The sequence below is a fragment of the Nyctibius grandis genome, chromosome 9 (genome assembly GCF_013368605.1).
Source record: "Nyctibius grandis isolate bNycGra1 chromosome 9, bNycGra1.pri, whole genome shotgun sequence".
Lineage (NCBI taxonomy): Eukaryota > Metazoa > Chordata > Aves > Nyctibiiformes > Nyctibiidae > Nyctibius > Nyctibius grandis.
Genome location: NC_090666.1, coordinates 12,346,538 through 12,362,325, shown reverse-complemented (window position 1 = coordinate 12,362,325; position 15,788 = coordinate 12,346,538). Strand labels below are relative to the sequence as shown.

The 15,788-nt window shown below is 35.2% G+C and overlaps 1 protein-coding gene across 1 annotated transcript in view; it reads right to left on the bottom strand.

Annotated features, from left to right (window-relative positions):
• ZNF385B (zinc finger protein 385B) overlaps positions 1–15,788 on the bottom strand; it is a 144,995-nt gene that overhangs the window by 24,506 nt on the left and 104,701 nt on the right. The window contains exons 3-4 of the mRNA XM_068407944.1: positions 13,924–14,034; positions 546–708 (exon numbers count right to left, since the gene is read on the bottom strand). Coding sequence (XP_068264045.1) covers positions 546–708; positions 13,924–14,034 — 274 coding nt within the window. The remainder of the gene's footprint in view (positions 1–545; positions 709–13,923; positions 14,035–15,788) is intronic.

The following is a 15,788-nucleotide window of genomic DNA, read 5'->3' as shown; positions in this document are numbered from 1 at the left end:
AACTCCACTGCAATTAGTGAATCTGATCTTCCTCAGATTACTAATACAGAAAAAAAAAAAAAAGAAGTGATGCTGAAGCACTAAGGAGCTGTGGAAGTCAGGAAATATCCATGCCATGAGGCTTCACTACATTTCTGTAGATGTTTTTTCCTGTTTGAGCAATATTATCCTATTCAGAAAGGAAAAATTTCTTACAAAGGTTTCTTGTGCTTCAGCTAAATACATACAACTCAGACGTGCCCCTCCACCCACATCCATCCATTATTACTGTTGTATGAACAACATCCATACTTTATAGGAGTAAATTTCACAAGTTAACAAAAAAAAACAAACAAAAAACAGACTTCAGCATTCAGGGACACCAGATGTTTCACAGATGTGAAAAAGCACTTTGATAATATCAAAACCAATCCATTCTGTACAAGAAAGCATAGTAAATAGTTTAGAAAACACAAGTCATGGATCACCGTCACACAACCAGATTCTCTTGTACAAACACCAAAAAAGAAAACAAAGAATATATAGAACAAAAAGTTTTCATTGACCTGATTTGTCAGAGATGTTGGCTGTGACTGGCGTGGTGGAGCAGCTTGTGGTAGCCTTTGTGCTGTCCTTGGAAGAACCAACTTTGGGTTTAATTTTCGTTGCCTCTAGTGCTTTGACCTTCTTGGCATGTTTACTTCCTTTGTAGTGGGCCTCGGCCTGGCTCTACAAAGGAGAACAAATCAGGCTCACTTTTTCTGTACTTCTATATAACACAATGGATGACAAGGCAGAAAAGTGACACTTTCAATAGTAGGCACCACATTATTCCACCTAGAAAATTTTAGTGGCTTTATACTAACAGTTTTCCTAGATGTAAGTTCTTATATATTCAATTGAGAGGATTTTAATGAATGGTACATGTTTTCAGTAACTCAGAAAGAGAGGCTTTGAGATTACATAAAGCTCTGTCACTCCTAATATGATTCTTTACTTCTATGGTGCTTAGAGATTTAAAGCACTACACAAATGTAAACACATCCAATTGAGAAAGATGCGACTCAGTTTTCATGTACTGTTCCCTAGTTTTTATTGACTGTAGTTAGAAAGATGTACCATGCTGTAACATGATTAAATAATCCTTTTTTCTTTCTGTTTGATCTAGTACAAAAGTCATGAAGTATTTTCATCATTATGCTAACAGCAGTTGAAACAGGCATTAATGACATTATGACTTCACTATCAGATCAAGCAAGAAGGGTTAAAACAAAGAAACACCGTACCTGTAAATTTCAGTAGACCCAAGTAAAACACAGAAAACTAAATACTTATCAGTCTTGATTGTTTTATAAATTGCCTTGAATAATTTTTTCCAAAGACTAAGAAAATTGGAACCTGAAGGACAGGAAGAAGAGGAGCTTATTTTTTTATTTTTTTTTATTTTTTTTTTGTTAAAGTGCTTTATATATGTAACGTACTCTTCTTGGTCTGCCCAAACTGAACAGTAGAAATATGTACTGAGATGCAGTGTTTACTTCACCTTTGTCTTGAAACTGTCTTCAGGAACTAGGTTAGTGTTTTTGAAGTTGCACAGCTAAAGCTAGACACAAATAAACGTCCTTTATTTCAGTGATTTTGAGTCCCCATTATTGTTCCTGACTCTTCATGACCAGCTGCCTTGATAAATCAGGCCACTTTTATTAGGTGCAAAACTAAGGGACTACATGCTTAATACAAAGTCCAGAGCTTGGAAATTTCAGCTAATGAATTTAAACATTTTTCTTGACTTCTAAAGAAATTAATTTACCAAAAATGGGTAAGAAACATAATTTTATATAAAATACAGTCTATTTTAATAGCATTATACTATTCAGCAATAGTTTTGCATTATTAGTATTTCCAAACATGATTTAAAAAAATTACTTCAGACATACTACTTGGCGCCACTATTGAAGGTTACATATTAACTAAAAAAGTTAATATTGTAGTTTATGTCAAAGTAAAACACTCAGAGAAAGCATGCTTCATGTAACCAGATGACCACACCTTGGCACCTGGCATATAAAAACATCAGTGCAAGTAAACTTTTACTGTGTTCATGCAAAACCACATTCTCGCTCTTCAATTGATTAGGACTATTTTATTTAGTTCACTGTGTTAAATGAAGCGAGCCATGAAACAAATCACATGCCTTTTATAAAAAGCAACTATAACATCTAAGACATTTGAATTCCACAAAGAGTGCTGCCATAACGAGGAAAATCGTTTTAAGATCAGCAGAAATAGGCATTACAATACAGTCACCTTGGGACAGCATGTAATAACAGTTTTATCATATGGTAGAGTGTGAGAGAAGAGTAGAAACAGCTGGACCAGACAAGAGAACAGACAGTGTGTTGGAGTCCTCACAAAAATTATATGCACTGTTAAAACTGATGGAGAACTGTCGCTAAAATAGAGGAGTGAAGTTCATATACAGCGAAGCTTCTTAAGTGGTGATGCACCCTGTGAAATACAGTGCTTTCCCCCTTGAAAGGACAGTGTATGTGACATGTTGTGGCTGTATCTTTTCTTTTATAGGAGATTTTAGTAAGCAAGCATTCAGTAAGAAAGGCTGCTAGATAAGTTTTACTTTGAATTCCTCTGAAATTAAGATTTTTAAAAAACTATATTGTAAAACCAGTAAAGAATCTACTCATCAATTGCTATTAAACTATTTCTTGATTTTAAAACCTTTGAAATATTAACACGTGTACAAACACAATTTAAGGATTATAAAGAAACAACAAAACAGCTATACCACTATTACTATGTGCACTACTTAAAGGGACACTTGTCAACTTCTGGGTTGGACCTCTTCAGTTCTGAATGTGGATAGAGGAGGACAGATCTCTTTGCACCCTGTTATGTCAATGGGCCTTATGCAGGCACAGGAGACTCACCCTCTCTCCACCCGTGCTGGGTTTTGCCATTTCTCTTAAGCTTTGCTGTTGCTACATGATGCACTAGAAGGAGTGTTCACCCTCAACAAACTTAAATAAACTATTCACACATTACAGTGTACAAAAAGAGAAGCTAAAAATTGAGGTCTATATATACCTTTTCCGTTCCAATACTTTTAACTTTAAATAATAGCAAGTACAAGATTTTCTACTCAAGCATTCTCAAGTTGATGATGTCCCTTTAAATATTTGGACTCTATGCTCTGCGCATATGTGTGTTGTTGATAGGATCATATGCTGCCTGAGGCCAAAGCTATAACATAAGAAACATTAAGTGCACTCAAGAGAAAGACTTAGTAGGTCAATTCCTTGATAATAAGCCTTTCTGCTGATATTTGCAATAATAATGCCTGCAATATCAGTAATAACCTACTACAGTCTTTGATTCCCTTCATTCAATCCTCATATAGTGTACATGAGACCTGTTGAGAACAAAGAAGGCCAGGCAGAATTAAAATTAAGATTTCCGTAAACGCAAGCAGTCTCATGGAAACATGGTGAATGGACTCACTTTTGATTTAAGTTTTGCAATTATTATAATGTTTTTATTATCAAATTCATAGTTGTACATTATAAGGTCAAAAGGTATTGCTATGACTATCTAAGTAGGGCTTCTGAACACACTAGCCTTTTCCAAAACCGTCTAAATTCCTTTGGGGAAAAAATTGTCCAGTCTTGCTTTTAAAGCAGCTAGGGATGGAAAATCTACCTTTGGTAAATTGTTTCAGTGCTTCACATTGTCAGTTAAGGACATACCATTTATTTCTACACTGAATTTGTCTAGTTTCAACTTCCAGTGGCTGGATTTTGTTAAACCTTTGTTTTTCAGACTCTTCCAACTCATCTCTGTTCTGTGAGTAGAAACATAGACACTCTTTTCAAAAAAATACGAAGTTAGAGGAGCGTTCCTTGAGGTACTGAAGCAATGTTTCCTAGCCACGTAAGCACTATTTTCTAATCCTTTCAGATACACTTGAAGTTCAGAGTTTGCTTATTATCCACTGTGGGGAAATCATTTGATTCAATTGCCTTTTGCAATACCAACATGGAACTGTGTTCTGTGTAACTGTGTTACAAAAATCATTGGAGGTTTCTGGAGTCATAGAAAGCAAAAGAAAAAAGGACAGCTGTGGGAATCTGAAATTGGAACACAAGTTCCGGTTATTACTGGTACCAATTATTCTGATTATGAATGTCCTGATCATTACTAACCCTAGTTTTATAAAAAAATTGCACAAGTACCACATTAAAGGCAAACATATTTGCTCTAAGTCCCATTTAAAACTTATTTCTGACACAAATACAGCAATCCAGTACAGGTTACGAGCTTTGTGACATACATCATTGAAATACGAAACATATCTTTGAAATAAGGCATGACATATAAAATTTTCATTTTTGTTAAGACAAGAAGCCAAACACTTATTTTCATTTGTTCTGATAATCCAAAGAAAGTTCTGTATACTCAAGGTTTACAAGTCACATGTATAAAAGAAAGAAAATTTACCAGTAAAATATAAAACACCAATAAAATATAAAATGAAATTAAGAGTAAATATCTTAGGGATGCAATATTTTAAATGGATACTAATGTACTTTCTGATCATCATTAACAGTAACTAAACTAAGTACAACTAATTCATGTGAATTCCATATCAAAACAATATTTGAGAAAAAAAAAAGTTAGGAAAAGACAAAATAAACATATGCAACCTTAACAAATCTCTCTTTACTTATGTACTGTGATGCTTTTTAATTGCATAAATTTATTCCAGTGTGTAGGGCTGCATTTACTGTAGGGATGAATCAATTCTACAATAAAATAATTTATCTGTGCCACAACTGAATATTATTGGAATATTTAATTTTTTATTTCAAAAAGATTAAGTTAAATTTATTGCTTATATAATCAAAATTAAATGTCACCACTGAACTTTTATTATTATAATTTTTAAATGAAATGCTTACTAGGTTAAGGAGGACACTTCTTGAAAAAGTGGAATAAGTAAATATTTCATATGAAAGAACTCCCTACCTAAAAGGAAAATTTAATTTCTTCTTGGTTCTAAAACTGACTGTGGTCTACTAGCTTGATATATACACATTGCGACATTTTAAAATGGAATCCCCCTACTTATTAGGAAGTATAGAAAGTTGTCAAGTACTGGCTAGTAAGATTTAATGAACAGGAAGAACTTTAAGCTGCAATAAATGTGACATTAAATACCAGAATGCAAAAAATACTTTTGTACTGAGAGGCCAAATTCCACAAAAGTGTTTATGCATTTGCCTGCATTACTTTTTGATCAACAGAATGCATATTTTAAGATGCTAAATGTATGTCTAAATCTTTAGAAGATTATGGCTTAGTGAGAAGTTGTATTTTGAATTCAATTGCAAATAATTAAGAATATAATTGACAGACAAATAAATAAGCAATTTTCTCCCATCGTTTTTCAAATTTTGACACCTTAAAATGGTGCGAGAACACCTGTCCTCTCTTTAAGCAATCTAGATGTTTAGTTCCATTCACAGTCTTTAAGTAGTAATTAAAAAGCCCCAACCAATTAAACCTTATGATTTTTTTTTAAAGAAAGCCTTCTATGCTATAAGGATTAATGACTTGGTTGTAAGAAGGTTTTTCCTCTCTTAAAAATATATTTCATAGAGACACACAAATGAGCCACATGTTACATTTTATTTAAAATCTAAAGTTAACTGCTACTTTCAACTCCAAATTATTAAGTTTGAATTCTAAGTACCAGGATATTAAACTCTGAGACTACATACAATACGTTAGCCTTGTATAAAAGACTGCATCTAATAAAACATCAACAATGCAAATCTTCATCTTCTACATGTAAACATGCTTTCTAAAATAAATGTGAATATCATTAGCATATTATATTACAGCGCTTAAAATAACCTCAGTAGCTTTACTTTGCATAAACTCAAATACGTATAGTTATGTATATAGAGAAAGATATAGGTAACCAGGAAACATACAGATCATACAGATTCATTGATAGTGGTAGTACCTTCAAGAAAACTTTGAAATTCAGGTAAGACTGCAGTACAAAAGATTATAGAAAATTATCCCTGTCAGGAGCAACAACCGATAGTGTATTTGAAATCAGCACTACTCATTTTGACAGTTCACAAGTGACTGAGTTTTAGAATCTATTTGGTGTGTGAATGACTAATTAACTGAATTCATTACTACATAAAGAGACAAAATATTAACCTACCAGATGACAACTTGATGCAAGGTTTGACTAAGTCTAATGGTTCAATGTGTATGTGTATGAGATGAAGATTTTTTTCAGGTTTCTTCAGGATCAGCTGAAGTAGCCCTTCAATAGGTCTTGATGGAAATAAGACCATTGGACCACCAACATTTAAGCTGAGTGCCATAACTAAATGGAACTGAACATGGTGGCTCATAGCTCCTATTTCTTCTCCCCTGCTGCTGCATCTTTTTAAAGCAGGAATTCTGCCCTGGATGGGAAGTCTTCTCAACAGCAACTTTATCTCAAATGCTGTATTCATTTGGTGTCAATACAACAGTAATCTCCAATGTAAAATATTTTGTTGAAAATACCACACAAGCTTCTGCCAATAACAGTTCAACCACATAGACAATTTACAACTGGAAGACCTAACAGATATGTAAAAGTCCTGAAAGCTTCTATTCTGCAAAGATATCTACAAAGATAGAGTCTTCCTGCATACCATAAAAAGTTTTACATAATTTTAAGCTAAAAAAAAAAAATCTAACATGTCCTAAATATAGTAATAACATACACTGTAGAAAGACCACCTCTCAACACCTGGGTACCTGCCCACTTGTATACATCAAGCTGATTCAAATTCCAGGGGCCACATCATTAATACAGAATTTACTTTTTTTTATAATTATTTCAGAAGACTTACAACATCCTCATAATATTCAGGTCTTTATGCTAAATTATCAATAGCTTGAATTACCCAAGCTTATTTTGAAATCAGTAGAATTTGTGTCTGATAGATATAAATAAGGTCTAAGTAGTGCTGGAAGATAAGAAATATTATTCTTGTAAAAGCATGGATCTAAGCACAGTCATGACTCCCAGAATTCCTGATAACTACAGAGAGCCATCATAACTACATAAGTCTCAAATACAAAAAAATTCATTGTTTTTGCAGGTAAAGCTCTTAGTGTGGAAGTAACTAGGCTAACCATAATTGCATTACATTAGGCAGCAAGTGGTTTAACGAAGTGTGTGCAGCATCCCTATGAGAGCTCTCCTGACACGGCTGCGTTAGAGAAGGCATCTAACTGTGCAAGACTCGAGGAGCACAGAGGTATTTATATCCATAACATATTGTCATTTTAATTCACAGCAGGTCCTAAACTATAAAGCTCCCTTTCTCAAAATAGTAAGAGGTCTACCAAATGTTTGGCCACATAGTTTACCTGTTAGAACCATATTGTAAGAGTATGCATATTTATGTGAGGAGTACATAAATTAAGAAGAATTTAGACTAGAATCATAAGTTCAATAAAAATTACATGAAGTGATAAATTAGGAAGTGGTGTTGAAAAATTGTAGTTTTATCTCATTTCATATTAATAATAGATGTAATTGAAGAAATCTGCAAAACTGAAGTGTTCATACATTTGTTATACCAAAGCTATGCATTATTTTTTCAATTCTGTTCTCATTGGATTTTAAAACCTAATTGCTCCAAATAGTAAGGTAGATTACTACTGAAAAGGACATAGAAAAATCAAAAAGCTGTGAAGATCAGCCATGTCATATTTTAAATATCTAACCAAACTTAGTTAAAAGCTCTGTTAAATAGCTGTTATTTGAACAGAACTTTCAGCACGTTATAACCCTGTACCCTATAATCATGCAATATTTCTGTCATGTTGCAGCTAACAACTTTCATCATTTTGTCAGTTCTGTCTACAAAACAGAAAATTACCTTCACAAGTTCCTGAGATTTATGCTTTTAATTACCTCCTATCTGCTTCACTACCCTCCATACCTGGAGAATCAATATAAATAGTCTTATTTATAGGGAAAATGTAAAACATTTGACAAAAGATGATGACAGTTCTCTAGATTTTTATTTGATGCTATTGATTATTTTGTGTGTTATCTTTCTGACAGCATGAGTAATTCATTCAAATTTGCAAAGTTAACATTTGGTAATACTTGCCTAAACTTCAAAAATTTAGCTTCTGGCTTTTTAAAAAGAAGATCACTAACATCACATCATTTTTATTAGCTATAAATGCATTCAACAATAAGATGACCTTCAGCATGTCTTAATGCCCAACTGTTAAATCTGCTTTTTCCCATCTGCCTACAAGGTATTTTTTCTTGATTTCCGAGTCTTTGCAGGTGACACCAAAAAGCAGTACCGACTTACAGTCGTTACTCACAGAGCAACACACTGCGCAAACACATTTATTTCAATCAAATGATATCCTACCAACAAGATGGTACCTATCAGGCTGTATCACAGCCAAAGACCTTTCTACGAGAAACAAAGTGTGCAGAGGGAAGTAAATACTTCTTTTAGACATGATCAACAGATGACAAACTCCGTTTTCAAAAAAAAAACCAACCACCAAACAAAAAAATGGACAAAAAAACATGTGGACTGCTGGCTGGACTGCTGGCATAATATATTTGTGAGTTTGGAGTACAGAGGGGTCTGGCTGCTGAGGAAAGGGACTGGATTAGCACCAGGAGATGCTGCAGATTCATCTGGTGACCAGAAGGAATGAGAAAGAATGAGCCAAGAGTAGGCAGAGAAGGAATCTGTGTCAGATAGGGAACAGCCATTTTTCCCCTTGCCCTGTTGCTACTGGACCCTCTTACGGGTATCATAAGGATTCAGCAAACTCACTCAAGCTGCTTTTTGTTTCTGCTAGAAAGTCTGTAATATAAATAATTAATATCAACAAGCCAGACCTATGTAATTAGTAAGAAAACTTATTTAGCAAAGCTGATCTGTAGTCCACATAGATATACCATGGGTTTGGAAGGAATCCCAGAATTCTTAAAATGGAAAAAAAAAATATTTTTCCAAAGGCTAAGCTAGATCTTTCTCAGCATTCCTTGCTTCCTCTTGGTGGAATACAGTTACATCCCTTGCTCTGGTGGCCCTTAAGCAAGTGTAAAATCTGACTCACTATCACAATCTGTTCCATGAAGAGGATTCTTCCTCTTCTGCTGCATGGTCTCTGGTGGTAGTAAACATAACTGAGGTATTTCTCTTTTTTTTCTGACTGGATTATAACACAAGACTGTAGCTTGAACTTTACTGACACACTAGTCATTGGTGCACTGGAACACATACTGTTTCCTCATCATGTAGAAATTAAAAGATAAAATGGGGTTAAAAGATATTTTGTTGCAAAGATGGAAACACCTGTGTTTGTTCCAATATACTGGAACAAATCCAACTGTAGCTATTAATGGATAGTGTTGCCTTTTTTTTTTTTTAAAGTTTTCCAAAAAAAGTATGTCCCTCTGCATAACAGAATAAAGTTTATGGGGGCTGGAATAAGTATCTTATTGACTATTCCGACTAATCAGTCTCATCAACTACCAGTCCTCATAATGCTATCTTTCCTAAATTGAGATTTCCAACTTAATTCAACAATAGTTGACTGCTGATATCTACCATCACTAAAAATTATTTTAGGAAAAAGCTCTTTTCTCTACTCCCACATCAATTTTTTTTGCCATTTCACTTCCTTTGAATTGTTGAGAGCTCTATTAACCTTCTAGTTTTCTGGTATTGCAATCTTGAGGTCAATTAACTTTCTCCTATTTCTTTCAATGCTTCTTCTCCTCCTCACTAAATCCTGCTTACCCCTGCCCCTTCAAAAAAAAAAAAAAAAAGAAAAAAAAAGAAGAAGAAAGGAAAAAGAAAATAGAAGGCAAACCTATGAGTGGGGATTCAGTTCTAGAAACAGGCATCCAGTATAATTTGGCATGTCCTCAGTTGTCCTGCCTGACCTCCAACTGCAGGTCCTTTGTCAGGTCTGCCAGCCTGGTGTGGATGTCCCAGATACCTCAGATACTCAAACAACAAGACACTTAGGTTTAGGCACCACACCCCACTCTAAGTTCCAGCTAGAGCATCTTAACTGGATCATGCAAAAAATATCGTTGAAGCAAACTCAGTGATCACTGTTGCCAGGTCAATACTACTACTACGGATAAAATTCCCATTCAAGGACCTCAAAGTTCAGGCTATTAAAACAACTTGAGTTTGCTTTTACTTCACAGAGATGGCATTTTATTTTTCTGTTTCTCAGGACTTCGGATCATCTCTTCTGTACTACAGTTTCTTCTGGAGTTGACAGAGCTTGGAAGGGGTGCTCAAACTGTTTGTGCCAGAGTTTATTAGCAGAAAAACACAATTTCCAAATTGACCAAACTTCAGCTAATGAATTTTAGAAAGGGACAGAGAGAGTACAATGGCAAATGTCTGTGAGTATGCGTAAAAACACATCATCTCTTTTTTGGAGGAGGATAAACAGATCAGGCTAAAACTCGACTGAATTTAGAGTTTGTACACAGGTGTTTTCTTCATGTTGTACTCTTAAAAATTGTTTAAAAGTACAGGAGACTGGGAGATCATGAAGAACTCAGTTAGGAAACACTCTGTTCAAATTATAATATGTTAGAAGAAAAATAGCATCATCCTAGCAATTTTTATTTCTCAAAATACAGAAGGCATCACTGCAATGTTAGATATGTTTACTCCCCACATTGGAGACAACCTATTTTAAAATGTCCGTCCATCCCTGATACCAGACTTTCTCTTCCTGCAGATAGCTGCAGATCCCTGCCTCTGAATCTGATGCCAGAATATTCTCATCAAAGCTAAACCTGCAGACACACTAGCAGAAAAAACCTGAAACCTTTGCAATTTACTGTATTAATTTCGTGGGAGGTTTGACAACTATAAATTGACTAGTCTGAGTTTTTTGGTCTATTGATCCAGACCAGTGAGTGTCCACAGTGTGAGGAAAAGATTGCAGGCAAGGAAACCAGTTTTATTCTTCTCACAGGTGAATATCCACTGGTCCATATGTTACTTGTGCAATAGATAAAGCACTACTACAATCAGGTCAGAATCGTCAAACACTATGCAACTGAAATTCATTTAGGAGAACAAAAGTAAGAAAACTATTTAATAGCTTACTTCTGTCATTTTTATTTCATTTGCTTGCATAATTTAGGTCAAAGGAAGTTCAAAGGAACAAAATGCCTATCAACAAGGAGCATGTCAGCCTTGTAGAGCTAGAAGAAACTGCAAGTGTGAAGCCATTGTATTACAGATCTCATTCTGCAATGTGCTATGCTCAAGGTTTTAATGCAGGTTATCACAGTTTGATGCCACCTGAAAGGCTCTCAATACATTCTTAGGATGTTACATGGTGGAACTGATTCACTGAAAGACTCGACATTTACAAGCTTCACAAATATCTGACTCCCTTTTCCTCAGTCCACAAACACAGGATGGATTGTAAAGACCATTCCACTCCCTAAGCATAATTTCACATTATAAAAGGACTAAAAAGAAAAATACAAGCAAAAAGTCCAGATTTTTATTTCTGTGAAGGAACTTTTAACAAGCTAAGAACGAACTATAATAGTCTGCAGAGATTACTTGAAAGGCCATTAGCACTGCCTCAGGGAAACTATAACAAAGTTGATTATAGGGAGGGTGGTGGTGAGAATAATATGTGAATAAAATAAGATCTCACTCTCTCAGGAAAAAAAAAAAGGCAACACACACTTAGATAAATAACTCCTAAGGTCAAAAGACTGAACCTGGAGGAAAGATTTAAAATCTTCTGTAAGCTTCTCAGGAGAAGCTGAATAATCCAATGAAAGGCTAGATAGCTTTTAAAATAGAAGTGCTATACCATGAAAACTCCTTCACCAAATATTCCTGTATGTTGTGGTTATGAAATATTTGTGAAACTTAAATTTATATTTAAGTATTTTCTGGTATTAATAACACTTCTAGAATCTCAGTGCATTCTAAAATAAAATTTCCAGGTTGTTTGTGAATGTCCTGGTAAAGCAAACTGCTGTATGAAGTAAGGAACTGCATTTTATCACTAACAGTGGCACAGTCATGATGCTTCATCTTTTCTTACGACCACCCATTACAAAAGGATGATTATATTTTCTAGTAACTAGAACTGAGCATAATGATCACATTTAGAAAGGAAGGAGAAAGACACCATATGAATACACCTGCCACAGAAGAAGAAACAAGGCTATAACCTGCCATGCTTTTGTGATGCCACTAGTGAAAGCAGAATATGATATGTACTTTTTGTTCTGCTTCGTAAGTCTAGATAGGACAAATGGCTCGGTTGGCAGATGTACAAAATGATATACTATTTCAGCTCTTTTTTTTTTTGTTTTGTTTTGAGCCATTAAGTTGTGATTCAATCCGTCTGCCTAAAGTGGTGTTTGTCCACCTGAATGTCAGTACAAAGATAGCGACTCCTCTAGGGACAGGACCCATCGTCAGAGGGACCCTGACCTCAGGAGGAGAGGGAAGAGCTGGAACAGGCTGAGCTGCCTACCTGGTGACAGAGTAAGGTCCAGCTCAGAAGCAAGATTCAGATCCATGGAGCCCAGCAAAATTTTTAAAACTTTATTGGTTCCTTTGTTTTTAATTGGTAAAAGTAGGTATCTGGACCAAGTATCAGAGCAGAAAGACCTTTTTGACCTTAAATCTTAACCTTAAAGAGGAAAGACAAGTGAACTAAATTTTAAATAATGACTTTTGAAATTGGTTAAGTATGTAGATATTGCAACTTCAAAGAAAGTTTAATAAGCTTGTCAAAAGACGAGAGATTCAGAAATCAATTTGAAGGTAAGATAGCACTGCTTCAAAATCCTTACCAGCCTAGACAAGAAAGCCAAACTCGGGAAACCACTTTACAAGACATTTTTCAAAGTGGAATTGTAGAGGCAGAGAAAATCAGAGTAATAGGTATGGGTGCTCTACTGCGAATCTCTAGGAGCACCAAGTACTTGAAGGCCTTAAGGAAGTGTCTGCGAACTATTTCTTAGACTGAAATTATTACAGCAAAATATATAATATTAACGCGTCACTTAAGGATTTGTTCTTATGTTTGAGAGAAACAAAAAAATCTGGGAATTTTAGGGGATTTTTTTATTAGCTTAATGACATTAGAGAGTAGTCTCCAAGAACAAATACATATATTTAAGTGTCAAAGGTCATAATTTTCTTCGGCATAGTTTTCTTGAATTTCTTTAGTTTTCAAGCTACTCAGGAAAGACATTAATTGGAGATATATATTAAACGTATCAGTCAATGTAGTCTTTTGTAATGCTTTTTTTTAATCACACCTCAGAAAACAGTTTCCTTGAACTTTAGCATACTCAAAAAGACAGCTAGAAGTAAGTGTTCACATTTATTACAAATGAAATTTACCGGAAGAGTAACTTTATTAAGAAATTAGAAGACATTATCAGCAAGAATGTAGGAACAACAGGAAAAAGATATTTCTTCTGGAAGAAGAGTGGGTATAAGATGGAGAACGTACAGGGAAGTTTTCTGTCTGCTCCCTCTCCTTTTTTAAAAAAAAAAAACACACACATTTCTTTTTGCAGTACCTCTTGAAGGTTGCTGTACTGTCAAATGGGATATCGTCAATGAACGTGGCATTGGATATCACGCCAGACTCATTCAAGAAAATCAAAGGGCGATGTACCTGTATGGACTTCCACCTCTGAGTGGACAAAATATCAGCCCAGAAGGCTGAGCAGAATATAGGCAGAACTGGAATGATTTGTTTGGGAAAAATAGGTTGAGATTAGTTATACCTCATGTACCAAAAAAAAAAAAAAAAGGTAGGAAAATAGCCAATACTCACATCAGAGTTAAAGCGAAGCTGGCAGACATTACAGGAAATGACTTGTTTCTTCTTTGGGGGAATGGACACTCCAAATGTATGGTTTATAACTGCTTTTTGCACAGGATCCATCTAGAGAACAAACAATAATCAATTTACAACTTTTCAGGGCAATATACAGCACAGAAGAAAAATAAAAAATAACACTTTCTGCTGGAAGCCTTTTCTTTTCTTTATTTTTTTTGAGACAAACAGGAGGAAATAAAATTTCAGCCCTCATAATAATTAGATTTAACACAGCTTAGGGTATTGGAAGCATGCCAGAGCTTATGAAGAAAAGTCACCTTCATTGTTGCTGCCATCCCTAGGCTACTGAATAGATCTTCGCCCGACCCTGCACATCCTCTGTGCTGCAGGACCCCACTATCGCATCTGAATTGCAAAGAGCCCCCTGAAAGCATTTCCCTATCACCTCCTGATCCAACAGACACATTACGAGAAACCACTTTTGCCCCCTAACTGTCATTTACCTCTACTTGTTTTTCTGTTCAGTGATAGATATTAGCACTTATTTGGAAAATGTTCTCTCCTGGAGACCTCTTTGTGAGAGAAGGTCCTTTGCAGGCTCCATTAGAAACACCACTTGCTGGCAAAAAAGCTCTCAATCCCCAAACATTTCCATGCAGAACTGATGAGTGACAAAGCCCATGGGAAGCCTGAAGTTCAGAGGAGCATGCAGGGAGTGTTTGCACCAGGAAAGGGTACTGAAGTTACCATGCTTCACAAAACATTTTAACACTGTGAAAAACGTGAGATAAGTGAAGCACTGACTATATTAATCCTAAATTTGACTGAACATTTTCAGGAACTGGAAAGTGATTACATCTTTGCTAAATACCAGGACTCCTGTTGGTTTAGAATATCCTCAAGATTGCAAGGAGCTCTGTTGTTAACCCTGCAGTAGCTGGGGAATGGCACTGGATGTTAAGGAAACAGAGTTTATCACTGCTACTCTGTTTATAAATGCATTGAGGCCTCAATTACACATAACGTGTTTTTCCTGATGTGGCATGGAGAGAGATTAAAATTAATTTCCTGACTCAGAAATATTCAAACATACTTTTCTAATTCAAATAAACCAGAATATCTGGTCTGATCTCACAGCTGATCCTGCTCTGAGCAGGAGGTTGGACCAGATGACCTCTGAGGTCCCTTTCAACTCAAATTATCCTATGGGCATCTGTGTACGTGTGGTCCTCCGTACTTATTTAAGATGAGAAATGGATTCTGAATAGGACAGGGTAAAAAACGGCAGTCTACAAGAAAAGATAAGTGTTCATTTCCCAACCTTGTTTTTAAACTAGCTCAGGAGAAAATAGTTCAATTTGTTATAAAGTTGTATTTTTCTGAAGCTTGTTTTACAGTCACAGTGATGGTTTTTTTCCTTTACACTACTATTTGAAGAAACCAAACCTGGCTGTCTAATCTTGGGTGGTACACACCACATATTTGATACTAAGCTGACTTAGGAAAGTAAGAGAGAAAAGTTGAAGTTACTGATTTATTAGTCAAAGAATTATAACAGTAAATTAGCTGCTTCCAGACTTTCCAAATCTGAGGAAAAAGACTGTAATTTTCCCTTAGTACACATTTAAGCTTCCAGAGGAGCCTGCACTAATGGGGATTTTCTTCACATATATGCACATGCACAAATACACAAATTCAAGGAAAACATACTGCATCGTATCTCTAAGAGCACATTCTCCGATAATCTATTACCTAACATTAAACACTTACTTAACAATTTTTTTGAACTATGGCTACATAGGTTTCTTGCTACATTCCTTTTAAACCAAATGCATGGTTTTGTAAATGTCATTGCTAAC